Genomic DNA, 16,809 nt, shown 5'->3' with positions numbered 1-16,809 from the left:
TCTTCTCTCTCCTGTCACACCTGCAACTTGTTAGTCAATCAGCCCCAGTCTATTGTTCTATCATTCACTCTCAGTATTTAACCACCTCTCTTTCACTCACTGCTTGGTTATTCTTTATGTACCTGGTTCCTGTTTGTACCCTGCTGATGCTCTATGTAATCACCATATTTTGTAAGTTTTTATTAATTTGTTAATGTTGTTAAACCTTCAACTACTAATTGCTGTCCCAGTTTGCTCTGCATAGGGCTCCTACAATATCTACACAACATGACATACATACTGTGGAAAAATCATGTAGCATGTTATGAAAGTTAAAATGACTAAAGCTGCAAGTTATTGAATCCTGGAGTGTACTTGGGAGACATTTTCTTTTTTCCCGTGAGTATATGTACTCCACTATTTTGATATCACTATAAATATTAGCATCATGATGTAAACAGTATGATGTAGTTGTAGGAAGCGGAGCTATTTTAATACAAAGCTTTACAAACCATGACAAAACAAATACAGATTTCAATAAGGATTTATTCGAATGAAAATGTTACCAGAGGTTAATTAGAAAAACTTAACGGAATGTGATAAAAATATGATTGGACTGGATAACCTTAAAACCGAATTGTTTGGTGTATAACCTTGATTGCTGTTGGTCAAAGGATGACAAAACAGAAAAGATAAGAAACATAAAGACTTTCTACAAATGATATTTAACTGAGTGCAAAGTAATTTGATTTCAGGATCTTCACACTGGCAAAAATGGAAGAATTTTTAAATTTTGGAAATGCCAAGATGACTATAAATGGACACTACAATACCATAAATTGGTTGTCTTTACATCTGTTCTACCCAAAGAGAAAATGTATTTAAACAAAACACTTGTTGGCATAGGTAGTTGAATTACAATCAGCCTGACGTTCTGATTGTAATCCATCTAAATGAAGTAAAAAATAAAATTTTAAATGAAATATTTTCCGTCATCACGTACACTTAGTGTGGTTAATGTTTAGCTTTTTAGCTAATACCCAATTTGTGGCCTGTATCATCGCTGCTACTTCAGTTTAAATGACCTTTTCTGCCATTCTATGAAAAATAAGAACTCCCAAAAACTTTGTAATTTGTAGACACTGTGGAATAAGTACCATGATTTTTTAACTTTTGACAACTTTTGGACTATGCATGTGCTGTGGATTTTAATCTTGACTGTTTAATCATCCACACAAAATGCTGAAGTGTGAACAAGGTTGATTGACAGCAGCACAGGAAAGCTGGGACAAACCCACATGGACCAACGTACCCTGTCTCTGAGGCAGCGATATGCAACGCTATTTTGTACACCATAGCCAATTAAATTAAAAATGCTAACTTCTATGCTGCTAACATCTGGGCCAATAACTACACAAAATGGGCCACTTGCTTAAGGCATGCACTAATCAGTTTTCAACTGTAATTTTTTTCCTCTATTTTAATACTGCTTAGTTTATCAGCGTAATTGCCTTGAAGCACTCCAGGGAAAAGTCCTGGTAGTGCTGATGGCCTTTCTGGCCTTCCAGAGGTGTAAACCTCCCCACCCCCCGCCCAATCCAGTTTATGCAAATTGGGGAAGAAAATACACAAAATTACTTGAAGCACAAGAACTGAGATACAGTTTTATTCAGATGACTGATCGAAGAGGAAAATACAGATCAATTTTAGAGCAAAGTACATTGACTTCAATCAAATCGTCAGTGGTGCAGCCAACTAGAAGTTCATTATCTGTAACTGTCGGTGAACTCTACCTCTAATAAAATAAAAAGGCATATATATTTTCAGGCTTACTTTCTGCTGGGTTAATATTTTGGGTGTAACAAGATTTTAAGCCATGCAATATTGAAATGTGAAGTGAGCGCTGTCTAGTGAAGCACCAGCAAGTTGCTGTTTCAGCATGTGTCTGTTGAAATGGGTGCAAGCCATTATCATAAACCTCGGATGTGAAAATAAGTGCATTAAACTCGACAGCCAGTGTCTACATGCAAATCTCCTGTTATGAAATAAAAAAAGAAGTTCTTCTTGTATTACACTTGTTGAGACGGCAGAAGGGTAGTTTCTATCTTGTAATTAGTCTAGATTGCATTAGATCATATCAAAAATCAATGATACTTCACTGAAGATGATCTGTAAAAGACTTTAAACAAGCATAGAATTGTTCCTATTTATGAGTGCATGGTTGTCCTGTGTGTCTCTGCATTGCCTTTTGACGGATTGACAACATATTCCAGATGCACCTAGGATAGGTTGCCTTTTGCCCAATGATATTTCTTCGTTATTCCTTTGCTAAACAATTTATTCTAATGTACACTTCTCAAATACAAACAGCTTTATTTTAGCAAAGGTGTAGGTATCAGCTTCTGCATGAACTACACCAAATAAAGCCAAGCAGTGGAAGAAGGTAGAAGGTATTGCTTTCACACTTTTTCACAACCATTCAGACTGGGCGCATTAGGTAAGCGAATCCTGTGAAATCCACTTGCAATGCCATGTTTGATGTGACCAGCAATCCTAGTCACAAATACCCATAAAGAAAGAAAGCAACTTAAACCTTTGAAAATTAGCATTGAGGTAAGCAACAAAGCATGGAGGATGCTCAGATTAATAGTCACAAATGAAAGTTTCATCCTGGGTAATAGAATGCAAGTGGAGAAATAGAAGCAGAAAACCTCATGTTTCTGTGGCCATTTTATATATTTACCTTTTACCCTCATGGTGGGGAACCACTGCTGGGGGTGGCAATGTCTCCATGGAAACTGACATTCTCTTGAAGGCCCTTGGCAGCCATTGCCAATTGTTAAACTTGCAATGGTTTGAAATTCTCAGAAAAGTGGCCAAGTGGTTGTAATGAAATCCTGTCTATTTGAGGTGAACTCAAGCAGAGAATAATCACCCTGAGTTTAATGATCTTCTGACAGAGCAGAAAGACTGTATAATCTTTTGCTGACATAATCAAACCATTTAGTGCTTTTTTTCTTATTATTTTGCTTGCATTTATGGTCAGTCATAAGTATTAAAGAATGATGGACTCTTTTTTTTAATACAAACCAACAATGTTCCCTGTATAATTGAAGTGAATTTGAAAATGAAATGCACTTTTTGTTATATTATCCTTTGTATACAATTCTCTGAAATGAATTGTTTGGCAAAGTCCTTGATGTTTACCCAGATTTAATTTCTATGGGGAGTGAAGATGAACTTCAATGTTTATTCAGGTATTATTTTCAGTTAGCTGAGTATGTTTCAAAAGCTTGGCACATTTTGAAAGAGGACACTTTATTTTGTGAAGGATGTTGTTTACGTCTGTCTGCATCTTCAAATATGTTAGGGTGTCTTATAAGTCAATGAGGGCTGGGCATCTTTATGATGAATGGCACAAAATAAACTATTACTTGAGTACAAAATTGGAATAATTCAGAGCAGCAATACTTTTATAGTGTGTGTGACCGGTAAAACCGCTTAAAACAACATAGGTCACATTTTTTTCCCACAGTTGCTTAAGAACCAATAAAATGTTTGTGCCCTTGTGTGCACAACACTTTTGCCTCATGTGGCAGGTAGCATGAAGACCTGCCCCTGTGAGCGACGGCAGCTGAGAAGGATCAGACTAGCAAAGTGTCAGCCTCACACCTTAGTCTGCAACACCAGCCCAAGCAGAAAATAGAGATTAACACTGTGTGCTCATTTCCATTTCACTCCTTTTTTACTTCATCTTGTCACACATGCAGTAAGTGCAAATGGAGTTTTTTTTTCTGAATAATTCCAGCATTCCATATTTTCCAATTTTGGCAACATATATGCAGTGTGTTTACTTCACATTGCAACTACAAACTTCAATGTATGACGTTCAAATTTATGTGACAGACCTACAAAGAGCCTGGAAGGGGAAGAATGGAAAGGACTTTATTTTTCCAAAACAAATACAAATCTGAAAACAAAATTAATTCATGTTCAGCTCACTTTAATCAATACTTTGCAGAAGCACTTTTTCTGTAATTAAACATAGAAATATGTCTCTGCCAGCTTTGGACATCTACAGTTCGCTCTTCTTTCTTTCTTGGGGGAGATTTGACTATCTAAATACCTATATTGGCATTCAATTCAATATGAGGAAGTGTCAGTTAGAAATCCAAAGCTCTTTTTAGCATGCCACAGAAGCTGCTGTTGTTACCAGGCCTCCTGTTCCCTGGGTGGCCAGTCTCTGTTCAGTCTGAGAATCAAAGGTTTTGCTCTTGTTTGCAAAGATCACTGAATGGAGTCACAGTGATGGACAATGAAGCAGTGTTTTGCAAAAATAGGATGTATTGTTAAAGTTTTGAGAATCAAAGTCTTTTTTAAAAATTTGTTCTCTCTTCACTTTCGTGCTCTAAGAATGTACATCTTAAACAATGCTATTTTGAGATTCCTGCTCCTGTTGAAAGACTTTTATAGCCCATTATAACTTTGCAAAGCAGGTTCCGTTGAAGCACCTCAAACATTTACTGCCACTTACAAAAATGTCACTGATAAATTCTGCACTGGACCTTCCCACTATGCAGAACCGCTAATCAGTCAGAAGATAGAGCAGGTTTCTGTTTGCACATGTAAAACCCAGAAAGACAATGGCTCTGTCATTTAAAAGAAGCAAGCCAGTTTTAACCTGTGCAACTTCCAACTAAAACTGAGGCCATAGAAAACTGGAAATCTTCTACTGGGGAAAACGACTTAGCTTTGCTGGAAGGCACAATTTAGTATTGGGGATACCTTTTGGTGCCAAATTCTTTTGCATTTGCATATTTTTTGTGCTTCAAAGGGAAGATGAAAACATCATTAAAATATTTTCAATTCAAAAGAGAATTAGGACATTTTTATGCTGTTACTATGCAACATATTTCTATATCTACTGCATCTTCACGTCAGAGCATCTGTAACTTTTTAAAACTCTTTCAGACAGAACTTAGATCTGTTGTATGCCGCTTCCATGTGTGTGCATTCAGCTTTGAATAGATGCGAGACAGGTTGATCGCTGCCAACTGCCTGACGACAGCAGTAAAAGTTGATATTGGCAGCTTGTCACATGCAAGTCAGTGCAGTCACATTCAGCTGCCATCTGTTTTTATTTTGCCTAACAGACATAAAACTAAAAAAATTGTTAATTTGGGCACACGTGCAGTTCAAGGTGGCGGAGAACCTTACGATGCAAAGTTTGATACTGCTTTTTCCTTCGACTGTTAGATAGCGAACACGTGACACATTTTTTAGCACATGTAGTTAATGACTTTTTTTTGTGTGGTTTTTCATGCAACCATGCACAATAATTACTTTATGCCCCCTGCTAGGGAAGAGTTTAATTAACCATCCTCTTTCAGGGCAGATAATTAGTCAATAGCACACATGTGCACAAACACACTCTCATTATCACTTATGCAATAAGTCAATATGTAACACTAAGAATAGAATATACTTAGTCTTTCTGTAGGAAAAACAAATTGTATGTTTTTAGTGTCACAGCTCAATAGAAAATTGAGATAAACTGCAAATGAGGGGCAAATTGAAAATGTTGTGAATTTCAGACAAGATCTTTCATTTGCATCTTTCAAATTTTTTGCTCAGGTCCCTTTTGAAAATGAGATCTAGATCTCAACAGGGTTTACCTGATTAAATAAAGGAATATATATTTAGATTATTTATACTTGGTTATGTTTATAAACGATGTATAAATACACATAAGCTTTTATTTTCCTCAACTATCTTCAAAGTTTTCCCAGCAGGTCTACCAAAAATATGTATTTGTTAAAGGCCAGAATAATGAGGACTTATTTAAACTTTCTTCAGATTTAGACATTTTTACACATTTTCTCAGTTTTTGATGGAATTTCCTTTAAAACTATGTGACTTGGGTCAAACATTTTGGGTATTCTTCCACAACCTTTCTTCTCAATAGCTTGCTGGAATTTTGGCCCATTCCTCCTGTCAAACTTTGCATAATGGAGTCATTTTTGTAAGCTGACTTGCTTGCACCGTTTGAGCTCACCCCAATTGATTATGAGACTAAGATTAAGGCTATTCCAAAACATGGACTAATTCTCTTTGTAACTAGGATGCAGGATGCATATGAGTCATAGTCCATTTGGAAGAAAAAGTTTGTGCCCAACTTGTAACTTCCTGGCTGATCTCTTGAGATGTTGCTTAAGAAGTTTCACAAAATATTTTTCCCAATGATGCTCTCTAATATGTGAAGTGCCCCAAACCATCCTGCAGCAAAAACACCCACACAATATGATGCTGCTCCAACTGTACTTCACAGACTGGATGGTGTTGTCAGACTTGCGAGGTTGTAGTGATTATTATGGCAAAACAATTCGGTTTTAGTTTGAACAGACCACTGGACAGAACATTATTACTGAGTGCATTTGCAAACTGCAGTCTAGATTTGAGTAACTTTTTTTTTTTTTTCACCGGGATGTCTTTCAGTCTGTCATTGCAGGACTTCCTTTACTCTGGATAATCTTAACATCCTCAGATGGCATCTTAAAAAATTCTTGAGGTTTTATTTTCTTGAATGAATTTTAGATATTTGGTTTGGAACAAATTACATCAATCTCAGGATCACAGAACGTGTCTCCTTCCTGCACACTATGATATCTGGATATTTTCATGGTTTTATTATTGCATAGACTTGCTTCAACAGAAGAATGTGGCACCTCAAGACATTCACAAATGGTAGCCAAGAATAAATCTGCCATCTGGACAGTTCTTTTCCTGATGTATTGGTTGACTTCCTTTTACTTTTATGATTTCACTAAATAAGTGCTGTGTTTGAGTCGTTGCCTTAAAATATATCCAAAGATGTTCCTGCTTTAACTCAGATTTTGTGAAATAGAAGCTCACAAAACTATTATGTCATCATTTGGTCTTTCCAATATAGTTAAGATATTTGTGTATGTTAACTTCTGAATTTGAAGAAGAAAAAAAAATCTAAAAACTTTTTAACTAGAAAAGAGAAATTCTTTTGGTAATCCTAAATTGACAGAAAACTTGAAAAGTGTAGGCTGATTTAAACTTATATAGTGAGTTGCTTTGCATGCAATGTGAGTAAATATATTGTTAACAGTAATTTAATGGATTTTTTTATTATTATTATTTACAGGTTCACGGTTTGATCTGCACACAGGAAAAGGTAAAACTTTCTAATCTATGATTTTTTTTTTTGCTCTGTCTTACCAAATTGTACTTTTACCATTTTGGTCATCAAAATAGGGTGGAATAAGGTGAAAAGATTTCCTTAAAGAGACATTTCATATAAATTTGACAATGTGTGCTCTCCTTTAGAGCTTTTCATATACATTTTGACAACTGATCATGTGAAATAATTTTCTAATCTAATCTACCAATCAAAGCCAGATACTGGGAAGAGAGGTCATAAGACTCCAACGCTGTAAGTAATAAATATCAATAGGAGGTCACTTAGGAATATTATAGATTGATCTGCATCCTAATGTTTCATATTCCTTGAGTAATCTGACCCAAATGGGGATCAGAGTCACAACCCTTGAAAACAATGTATTACATATGCATAACATAATACAAAGTTAATGTAAATCAAATCAAATTAATCAAATTTTATTTGTATAGCACATTTCAAGGCATTTCAAAGTGCTTTATATCATAAAAACACAAAGTCATGCAACATAGAATCAACAATCAAAACATTACATTAAGTCGAGTGCCATCGTTAAATTCTTAATTGATTATGTTTCAAAAGCAACTCTGAACAGGTGGGTTTTTAGTCTAGATTTGAAGACACTCAGTGTTTCAGCAGTAACATTGTAAAAATAAAAGGCTTAGCATTTAAGAGTATTTCCTCTTTTTACACACACAGAAAAAAGAAAAAACTATGGTAAGCAGCAGTGGTTTAGCATAAGTGGTTTGTTTACAGGTGCAAATTGGAAATAGACTGGGTCGAAGTAATAGGAGCAGAGTACAACATGGGGCACATATTAGCTAAGGGGTGAATTAACTCTGTTCTTTTCATGCAATCCCCATCTGGGCTTGGTTTTTCTTTTCTGTTCACAGCATAGAAACTAAATGATTTTCAGGCTTTTGTCAGTATCTGGAGTTAAGGGGATTTGTGTGTTTCATTATTTTCACCATATTCTCAATTACAGCTGAGTAAATAGTTTGCAAATTAGGCTTTTTTGCCAGTCACAGAAAACAGAAATACCGGACAAGTGTCATGTAATCATACATGCTACAATCACACACAACCTCAATCTGAAACAAAGCCACACACACGCAATAAATTGGTTTCTTCACATGCAATTTAAGTAGATTTTTTTTGGAATAACATGGTCCAAAGTTTCTTAGGAGTGTGTGTAGTCAAACATATGAAACTAGTGACTCAACGGATTCATTTCCCTAGGTGAATTTATTGAACATACAAGTATCGTGGGACGTCGTTATTGTATCTGTCCTGAGATTTCTCATGTTGTTTATGGCAGGACTTGTAACTGTTGTATGCTTTACTGTCCAGGCAGTGTTTGATCATTATGGTACTGGTGGGACAGCACTTCTTTTAGGTCTATTTCTGGCAGCTGGAGTCTGTAGCACTACACGTCTGTGGCCTTCCCTGTGTAGATTTAGTTCTGAATAATCCCCTCCATCTGCTGCCCCCTTCACCAGGTTTTACTTGTCAGCATCTTTTCGTCTTTCGTTCTCTACAGTTTTGTTTTCAGATGAATTTCCGGGATTTTTGAAAGTCCTTCTGTGTTTTTTGTGATTTTAATGAGACAATTCTCTTCGTAAACCATTTGCCCTTTCAGTCCCTGTTGTGTTACTAGTTGGTCCTCCTCTCAATCCTAATCTCGCTGCTTCTTCTCTCCCATGGGTTTTTAATTTTCTCTCTCATTCCTTTTATTTTCCTATCCTTTTTTTCATGATCTGTTCCTCATGATTTCTTTTGGTGTTTCAATTTCATCCAACTAAATCTCTAGATGTCCCTGCAGTGCTACCTAATTTATCTATTTATTTTTTTATTTATTTATGGGTTCGTTTTTTTTAAAGCTGTTTGTGATGCAAGACAATCCCTCACTCAGTGGAAATCCATTTCTAATCCAGTTTTCTATAATCAGAGACCACACTGAGTAGTTTGAACATAAATACCATAAAAATGCTCTTTGGATTTTTAAAAAGTTTTCACATTTTAGTTTTTACAGAATGTATTCCATCAGAGCTAAACCACAGGATTCCCCAGATGTGTAAGGTCTTTGCACGGTAGAATGGGGTAGGGGCGCACCGATTTATCGGCCTGCCGATTTATTAGAGCTGCTGATTTTCTTAATTTTGGATCAGTAATCAGGTGATACTTGTATGTGAAGCTGATCTTATTCACCAATCTCATCTACCTCTGCAAAGGTCTAAAAATCAGCCTCTGTCCTCTTTTGCTCTCCTGTGAGAGAGGTTTGACTGATAGAGCTGCCCACCAGGGCATGTCTTCATATTTGCAATTAGCAATAGTCACCACACTATTTCATTTCAATGACTTTTTTGCTATATTTAGTAACATTTCAGAAAAAAAATTGGTATCGGCTAAAATCGGAATCAGCAGGTCAGACTTTTCAAAGATTGGTAATTGGCCAGAAAACTGCAATAGTGTGCCCCAAGATGTAGCTAAAACCAGCAAGTAGGTTAGAACATTGAATTTAACCTACACTTCTCACCCTGCTCCACACCTGTCTGACCTCCTGACCTCATTCAAGCATAGGACTTCAAGAAAAACCACAGGAAACTGAAGACCCATAACGCTTCTAAACTCCAACGTGGACGCTGACCAACATAATACTGACCTATTATGCTTGTGCAATACATTACATAAAGAGCAGTACTAAGCTTAAGCCCATCATAGCCCTTGGTAGATTAAAAAAAATTCCAGTGTAGTCTACATCTACCTTATTTTTTCTCATTTATCTCTTAGTGTTTTACTTTCAAAAAATAGTTGTATAAACCTAAACATTATGTTTTAATGTTATTACAAGTGGTCTACTAAATTATGTACACACTTAACCTACTCTAATTGAACCTGACTGATTATTTTCTTCCAAAAACAAAACAAGTTAAATTTTGACAAAATAAAAAAAATGTAATTGAAGTTTTTTAAATTCAGCCCATGTTATCTCATGAAAGTGCCTTCAATCACTTTTGCAACACAGAACTTAATCAAAATACGTCAACATCAATTGGCATGTTTTGTACCGTAAAATGCTTGTTTTCCCAAATCCTTAAAAGATTATATGAGAGCAGGGTAAATATTATCTAGAAGCATTCTTGTGCTTTGCACCTGCTCTGCTTCAGTTGTTGTGGCAAATGGATCATGAGAGGTAAAGAAATCCTCATGTCTAGGTCTATACTCCTTCTCGTCAGTCTACTCCCAGACAGTCACTATAAGTGCAGCGGAGCTGCAGAGCTTTACTCGGCACTCATGCAGACAAATGCTTTTGTGTGACACTGATGATCTCCAGATGTAGCGTGCTATATTCAGTGCATGGTACAAGGTTTATTCTTCAAATAAACTGGGTACAACAACAGGAATGACAGCAGTGACGAGCAAAATACAGACAGGTGAGACATCGCCACGAGTGACATGATTGTCAGCCGTGTTTGGCAGAACTCTGCACCCGGATACATGTGGATTAGCAATGACTGAATGGATTAGTGGGTGTGCGTCGGCGTGTGTGTGTGTGTGCATGTGAAAAAATGTTTGAGTCATTCAGAGATGGAATGATAAAGCACAGTAACAAAGAAGGCATGAGCGTATTTTCTAAAAATGCACTAATACTTTCAGATGATCATATTTGTCTTTAATACTGGTGACAAAAGAAATTGACACAAGCTGCCACTCTTACACACAATATAGCTACTAATACTAAAATGGTATCATATTTGCACTTAAAGTCCTGCTTCTAGAAGTCATACCCTGTTTTTTTTTCACTTCTCAGGTTAATAGATTTTTCGCTTCTGCTTCTTCCCACTCTTGCTCGTTTACTTCCCTCTGGTCTTAGAAGGGACATTTCCTTTTGGAATCTCTGAAATAATATGAACAGTGGTTGTCGGAGAGGGAAATTAATCACATGGGTGCTCACAACTCTGTAGGGCTTTGGGTTCAGCTTTCTAATTAGCAGTCTCCCTCTTGACACTTTTATTAGGTCATTGGTTTAGTGTTAGAAAATTTGGCATGAAGCGCCACGCAAAGCGATACATACTGCTGTACAATTTTTATATATTGTCACACCTTCAAGCATGACAACAACCTTAAACACACAACCAGAGCTACAATGGGGATGACTTATACCAAAGTGTATTCATACATACAACATATGTCAAAGTGTAGACCTGGGAATCTTTATCTAGAGTTATGAAGTTATGTTCACATACACTGAATCCTTCTGGGCTTGAGCTTCTGCAAAGAATTGACAAAAACCTAGCCAGCCTATTGCCTTCCTATACAGGTTTACTCGATTCTCATCTCCCTTCAGTGCTCTGTCTAGGACTTCTCCCACTGATTTGTCTGGTTGATTATAAACTGGGCCAATCAACAGACAGGAGTTGTGAACGATTGGCATCAATTTTCTCTGCAGTTTTAGATTTGTAGTCTCCCTTCATAGGGTTATAGTTTGGCAGGAGCATGTGGAGAAATTGAATAAAGCCATTCAGTTTATGTAGGCCATGCTTCCAAATACTGTGCAATTAAAGTCAGAGCAAGAGGAATGTTTAAGTCATTTAATGGCTGGAAAATATTTCATGACCCCACTCCTCATGGGGTTGCTTGTAGTGCACAGAATTTCCTTAGTCTTAATCGAACTGCCACATTACACGTCACGACCAAACATTAGCAATTGAGTCAAATTTTAAATCTGAGTCCATGCCTCCAGAAAGTAATCAATTCTCGATAGTTGAGGGTCCAGACCTTCTGTAAGAAGCACAGTGTAGAACAAGAGACTTGTTTTTTTTTTTTTTTTTAACCCGGCGTCTTTAGATGTGCAAAACTGGCAGAAACATTCACCCAAACGGCTCACAGGTGTGAGGACATGATACAAGGACATGATACAAGTCCTTGTATCATAAGACTTGTATCATGTTCTATGATACAAGTATCATAGGACATTGTGATTACAGATTTGTATTTGTGAAACAAATAAAACACCATGAATAATTTTCCTTGCAAAAAAATAAATTAATAAATACAAAAAATTTAAAATCTAATTTGGTGGATGTAACGCAACAAAATGTAAACAATTTACATGAAAACAATGGAATGAATATTTTTGCATAGCACCGTGCGTGTGGAAATGTGATGTGGTTTCAAATATATTTCTTGCTTGGTTCTTTAAAGCAAAACAAACACTCTCTTGTGTGTGTGCTTGACATGTGTGACAGCAGTGATTGCCAGCTGGGCCATTCATGCTAAAACTGAAAGTCTCTCTGCTGCTGCAAATTGCTTTGGATTGCTTTTAATAGCTACTTCAACCATTTCCCTGTGAGACCAGTATTAAAATGTACCCTGATGTCATTCTTCTATTGCTCTTTTATCCACACTGCCGTAATGTGCTTTTTGGATTACTGTATTTTAATATTGTGTAATCCTCTAAGAATGTTAGTAATGAATGTAAGGCATGCAATCTGCTTGACTACTCAAAATGGTCTCAATTGAAATGCTGAAAAGGCAGCTCTGGCTAATCAGCTTAGAGATGTAGCCCACATTTGACAGATAATAAAGAGGATCTTGAGCACAGGAGCCAATTACCACCCCTGTAATGAGAGTTCATACAATATCATCTGGGAACAATGGAGGGACACTGAAGTTTGGCGAGAGAGTGGGAGGCTGCGAGAGCAGGAAACCAGTAATGCAAGTTTGTAAAAATCAGCTAAAAAAAGATAAAAAGAATGGAATAGATGGAATTAAGGTGAATATGTAAAAGTTGTGAATTTAAGTGTATGGATCTGAAACCACAAAAAATGCCTGACTTAAGTTACAAACTGTCGAAAGGATTAAGATGAAACATTAAAGCAACAATAATTCATCCAGTGATATTACACTTAAAAAAATAAAACTAAAGTGAGAATTTAAAGGGGCAGACTCATGACACAAAAGGTTGCAGATAATGCAGTCTGTTTAACTATCACCTCTTTTAAAGTATCTTAGCAAAATATCTCTCTGAAAAGTGTTATTTCTAAAATGGCGCAGATAAAAATGAACTTTAAATGGCAGCGATAAAATGGACTTTGACTTATTGAATGTTACTAAAAATAATTTAAAACCTAATGAAAAATTTCAAGATGTAAAAAAAGTTTGTTGCTGAATGTATTACAACAAAAATCTTATTTAGTCTTAAAATTATATCTTTTAGGATACAACTCATGGAATTTTAGGTTTATTTACAACCTTTGTTGTTAAAGTCCTGCTTTGTAACAAAACTTATTAGTCAGACTAAAACAAAAAGTAAACTGTTACATCCATTTTCATCCCAAGAGTCTCCTTTGATGCCTGCAACCTTGGTATTCTTTTACAGTTGCAGGCATCCCAGGACCTAGAAACAAAAGCTTTGCTGCAGTATTGCCTTTTGCCCCTTATTTCATTGGCTTATTTTAATTTTCACGGATTCATTTTTTGTTTAAAGGGTTTCCCATACTTGGATTTAGAAAAAAGCAAGTTGTTATACATTTTGTCATAAACTGTTATCACCACTATTACCAACAAACCCAGTAAGCTGTTTGCATTAATCCTAGTCTTTACTCAGGTTTTCACATTTTGTAAGAGGCACAAACAAAATATTATTCTTTTCTACTCTGTTCTGTCAGACTTGCATAAAAATAAATAAAAATGTACATTTTCAATGTATTTGTGTGACACATTGGATCAAGTTGGATTGTGATGTCGGGGTACTATGCAGTTCGAGTCTAGTATCACCCATTGAGCTTAAACAGATGCAGCTACTATTTCTGCCAACAGAAACTCGTTGTTTTTCATGTATCACGCTGTCCTGTAGCACAAAGAATCCCCATGTCACACTTAAAATTTAGTTCAACTAAAGAATGTGCTGGGGCTTTCCTTCGTTATTTAGTCCCACATTGAGTTTGGTCACCATGGAAGTGCATTGGTGTGTACTGCTGCCTTCAGAGAACGACTTGAATGTCAAGACCTCTATAATGACAGCCATTCATTTGTGTCCAACTTTTCTCACTGTCTCTGGTTCTTTCTGGGGTGTTGACTGCATTTTCTGCTCTTGCTCACACCAAGACTGTGAAAAATGTATTCGAGAGACGGATACAGGTCTAGATGGTACATATTTTATAGAATGAAACAGAGAAGATGGTTGCTATCATAGAGGACTTGAAATCTTGCACCATAGCAAAAATACTCCCCAGTCATCTTGCCTTTCAAATGACAGTTCAGAGGAATTATAATCCTGTTAAAGTTGAAGCAAACATTGCTTTCAATTAACAGTCCCAGCCACTTTGTTACTGAGGGGCCTCTGTGTGATCAGATGTCCACTGTAAATTAACTTGTCCTTGCACTTGTCTCATAGTTTCCTCTACAGAGAAACTTCTTGTTGTAATATTTTTATATACTTGACACCTGGACATACACATAAAATCTGTCATCTATGTTTTGAAAATACTAAATAGCCACATCACAACTGAAAACATTGGAAAAAAACAACAACTGGTCAACAGATACAAGGTGGGCTGATTTCTATAATGTGTGCCAGCGATTAGTGGGAAATGTCTAAGTAATATTTGACATCAATTTTCAGTAACTGTAAATAAAAATATTTTTTCAGAATTGATAGTCATTTTACATTGTTTTTCTATCTTCAGAAAGGTGAGTGTTTCATTTTCCATCTGAAAAAAATAATTTAATTGTAACTGGCAGGGTTATGAATAATTTTAGACTTGATTTAGCTTGGTAAAAACCAGCCCCTTGTTCTACACCTTGCTTCCTACAGAGAATCTGGACACTCAGCTATTGAGAAACGATAGCTTGCCGTCGGCATAGACTGTGTTGAAGTTTTAAATTTTACTTTATCTCTGACCTTTGCCTGTTAATTTTGCTGTCTCACTCTCCTTATGAGACAAGAGACTTATACAGCAAATCCTGTCGAGGAAATTATTAGCCAATGACAAACCAATACTCGCTTCTGCATTGATACTGAAAACCACTGAACACACTCACTGCAATACGTATCTGCCTGAATGAATGCCACATGACTAGCAAAGTTTTTCAACAAGCCTGGGCTGTTGCTGCTTGCATGTTTTTTTTTAAACTCCTTCTTTTCTATGTTTCTGTGATTGCGGGGCCATACAGCTGCTTTTTTATAAACAGAAACAATAAGGAAGATTTGAGTCTAGATTTAATATTTTTTATATTTCATTCCTCTATATGAGTGTTATTGCTTGTTTCAGTGTTGGAAAGAGTCTGAGCTTCTTTTGGAGACAGAGGGCCAATTTCAAGGTGTCAAATTATGAAGTAATTTTTTTTAAAGTTGTGCTTCATATAAAATAATGGCCTATGTATTTTTTATTTTATTTTTTATGTTTTGCCAAAAGTGATTTTGGGAAAAGATAAAAAATAACCAAACAAAAAAAAGCTAACACACTTTTGGCAAAAAATGAATTAGGCCATTATCTTAGTAAGGTGACAGTATAGCATTTGTATAACAACTGAAGGTAATATAATCACTTGATAGTGCCATTTTATAGCACAGTACTGCCTTGAAAATATATACCACCACCCCTTTGAAAAATGTTTTGTTACTGTCCTAAAAAATAATATAATGTTAAATATTATATTAGAAATAAAGAATTATGCAATTTAGAGGTCTTCATTGGTTTTAATTGTCTCCCATATCTGGGCAAAAATGCTTCTATAAACCCATCATATGCATTGCAACTGTGAGCTAATAAAGTTGGATACAGTTTTCAGTACACTGTTATTTTAATTAATCTACAGTATGTTAGCTGTCTGTACTCTGCCCTCCAGCAAGGCTCTGTACTGTTTTCTCTCTGCATGTGTAAAGTGGGCAGATGCCAGCTACAAAAATGGCAAAAAAGAGCCATGCTCATTAACGTCGACAGCACCAACGTTAATCACTGAACCACCCAGTGTTTGAAACCTGCTGGATATCTAGCAAGTTGAGTTCAAAGGTGGCAACAACTGGGTCAGCACTAAGTAAAAATGCTGATGACTCTCTTAAAATCCACGTCGTTCTGAAATAAGCTTTGTACTTTTGAATACTTAAATTAAATTGACTTTCTCTAAGGGGATTTTTTTTTTCTTTTTTGGGTCCTTAAAATATTGACATCTATTTTATGCTCGGATCACAGGTTTTTAAAAAGTCAGGGAGACATTTGTGGTAAGCAAGCACCCAGGCTCAGCTACTGGTTAGTGTCAGGCAGCTAATTTAGAAAGTGTTGTGTCAGAGAAAATGGAGCTGAGAGGAAGCTTAGGATACAAATCACACAGAGTGCCTGTCTGTCTGAGTGACTGATACTGACACCGGGTTCTTTTTTTTTAACAGAACAATTATTGGTTGTATGGGAATGAAAATAAAGAAAAGCTGGATTTGTAGAAATACAAGACTAATATTGAGTTATGTGGATATGTAATTTGGTAGGTAAGGTGTGTCAGCGGTTGGGGGGGACATTAAAATTTGCATGTGATTGACAGAGAGGGGAAGGGAAGGGGCATGAAAGAGTGAGGGAGTCAAGAGGAAGTGCAGCTGTTGTCAGATGTCAGTCTCCCAGGGCTCAACT

At 36.2% G+C, this 16,809-nt stretch overlaps 1 protein-coding gene across 3 annotated transcripts in view; it reads left to right on the top strand.

Moving 5' to 3' along the window:
• Positions 1-16,809, top strand: part of igsf11 (immunoglobulin superfamily member 11) — a 114,387-nt gene that overhangs the window by 29,678 nt on the left and 67,900 nt on the right. Inside the window, exons 1-2 of one of the 3 annotated variants that reach the window (XM_023351881.1) lie at positions 138-171; positions 7,151-7,180. The exons of 1 other annotated variant lie outside the window; for it this stretch is intronic. In XM_023351881.1, the coding sequence (XP_023207649.1) occupies positions 147-171; positions 7,151-7,180 (55 nt within the window). In that variant the 5' untranslated portion in view covers positions 138-146. Of the gene's footprint in view, positions 1-137; positions 172-7,150; positions 7,181-16,809 lie in introns of those variants that run through there. One more of the 3 variants, XM_023351879.1, reaches the window with a different exon arrangement.

This window comes from Xiphophorus maculatus, chromosome 18, assembly GCF_002775205.1.
Source record: "Xiphophorus maculatus strain JP 163 A chromosome 18, X_maculatus-5.0-male, whole genome shotgun sequence".
NCBI lineage: Eukaryota > Metazoa > Chordata > Actinopteri > Cyprinodontiformes > Poeciliidae > Xiphophorus > Xiphophorus maculatus.
The sequence above is the reverse complement of the archived record's forward strand: the minus strand, read 5'-3'. Positions and strand labels throughout refer to the sequence as shown.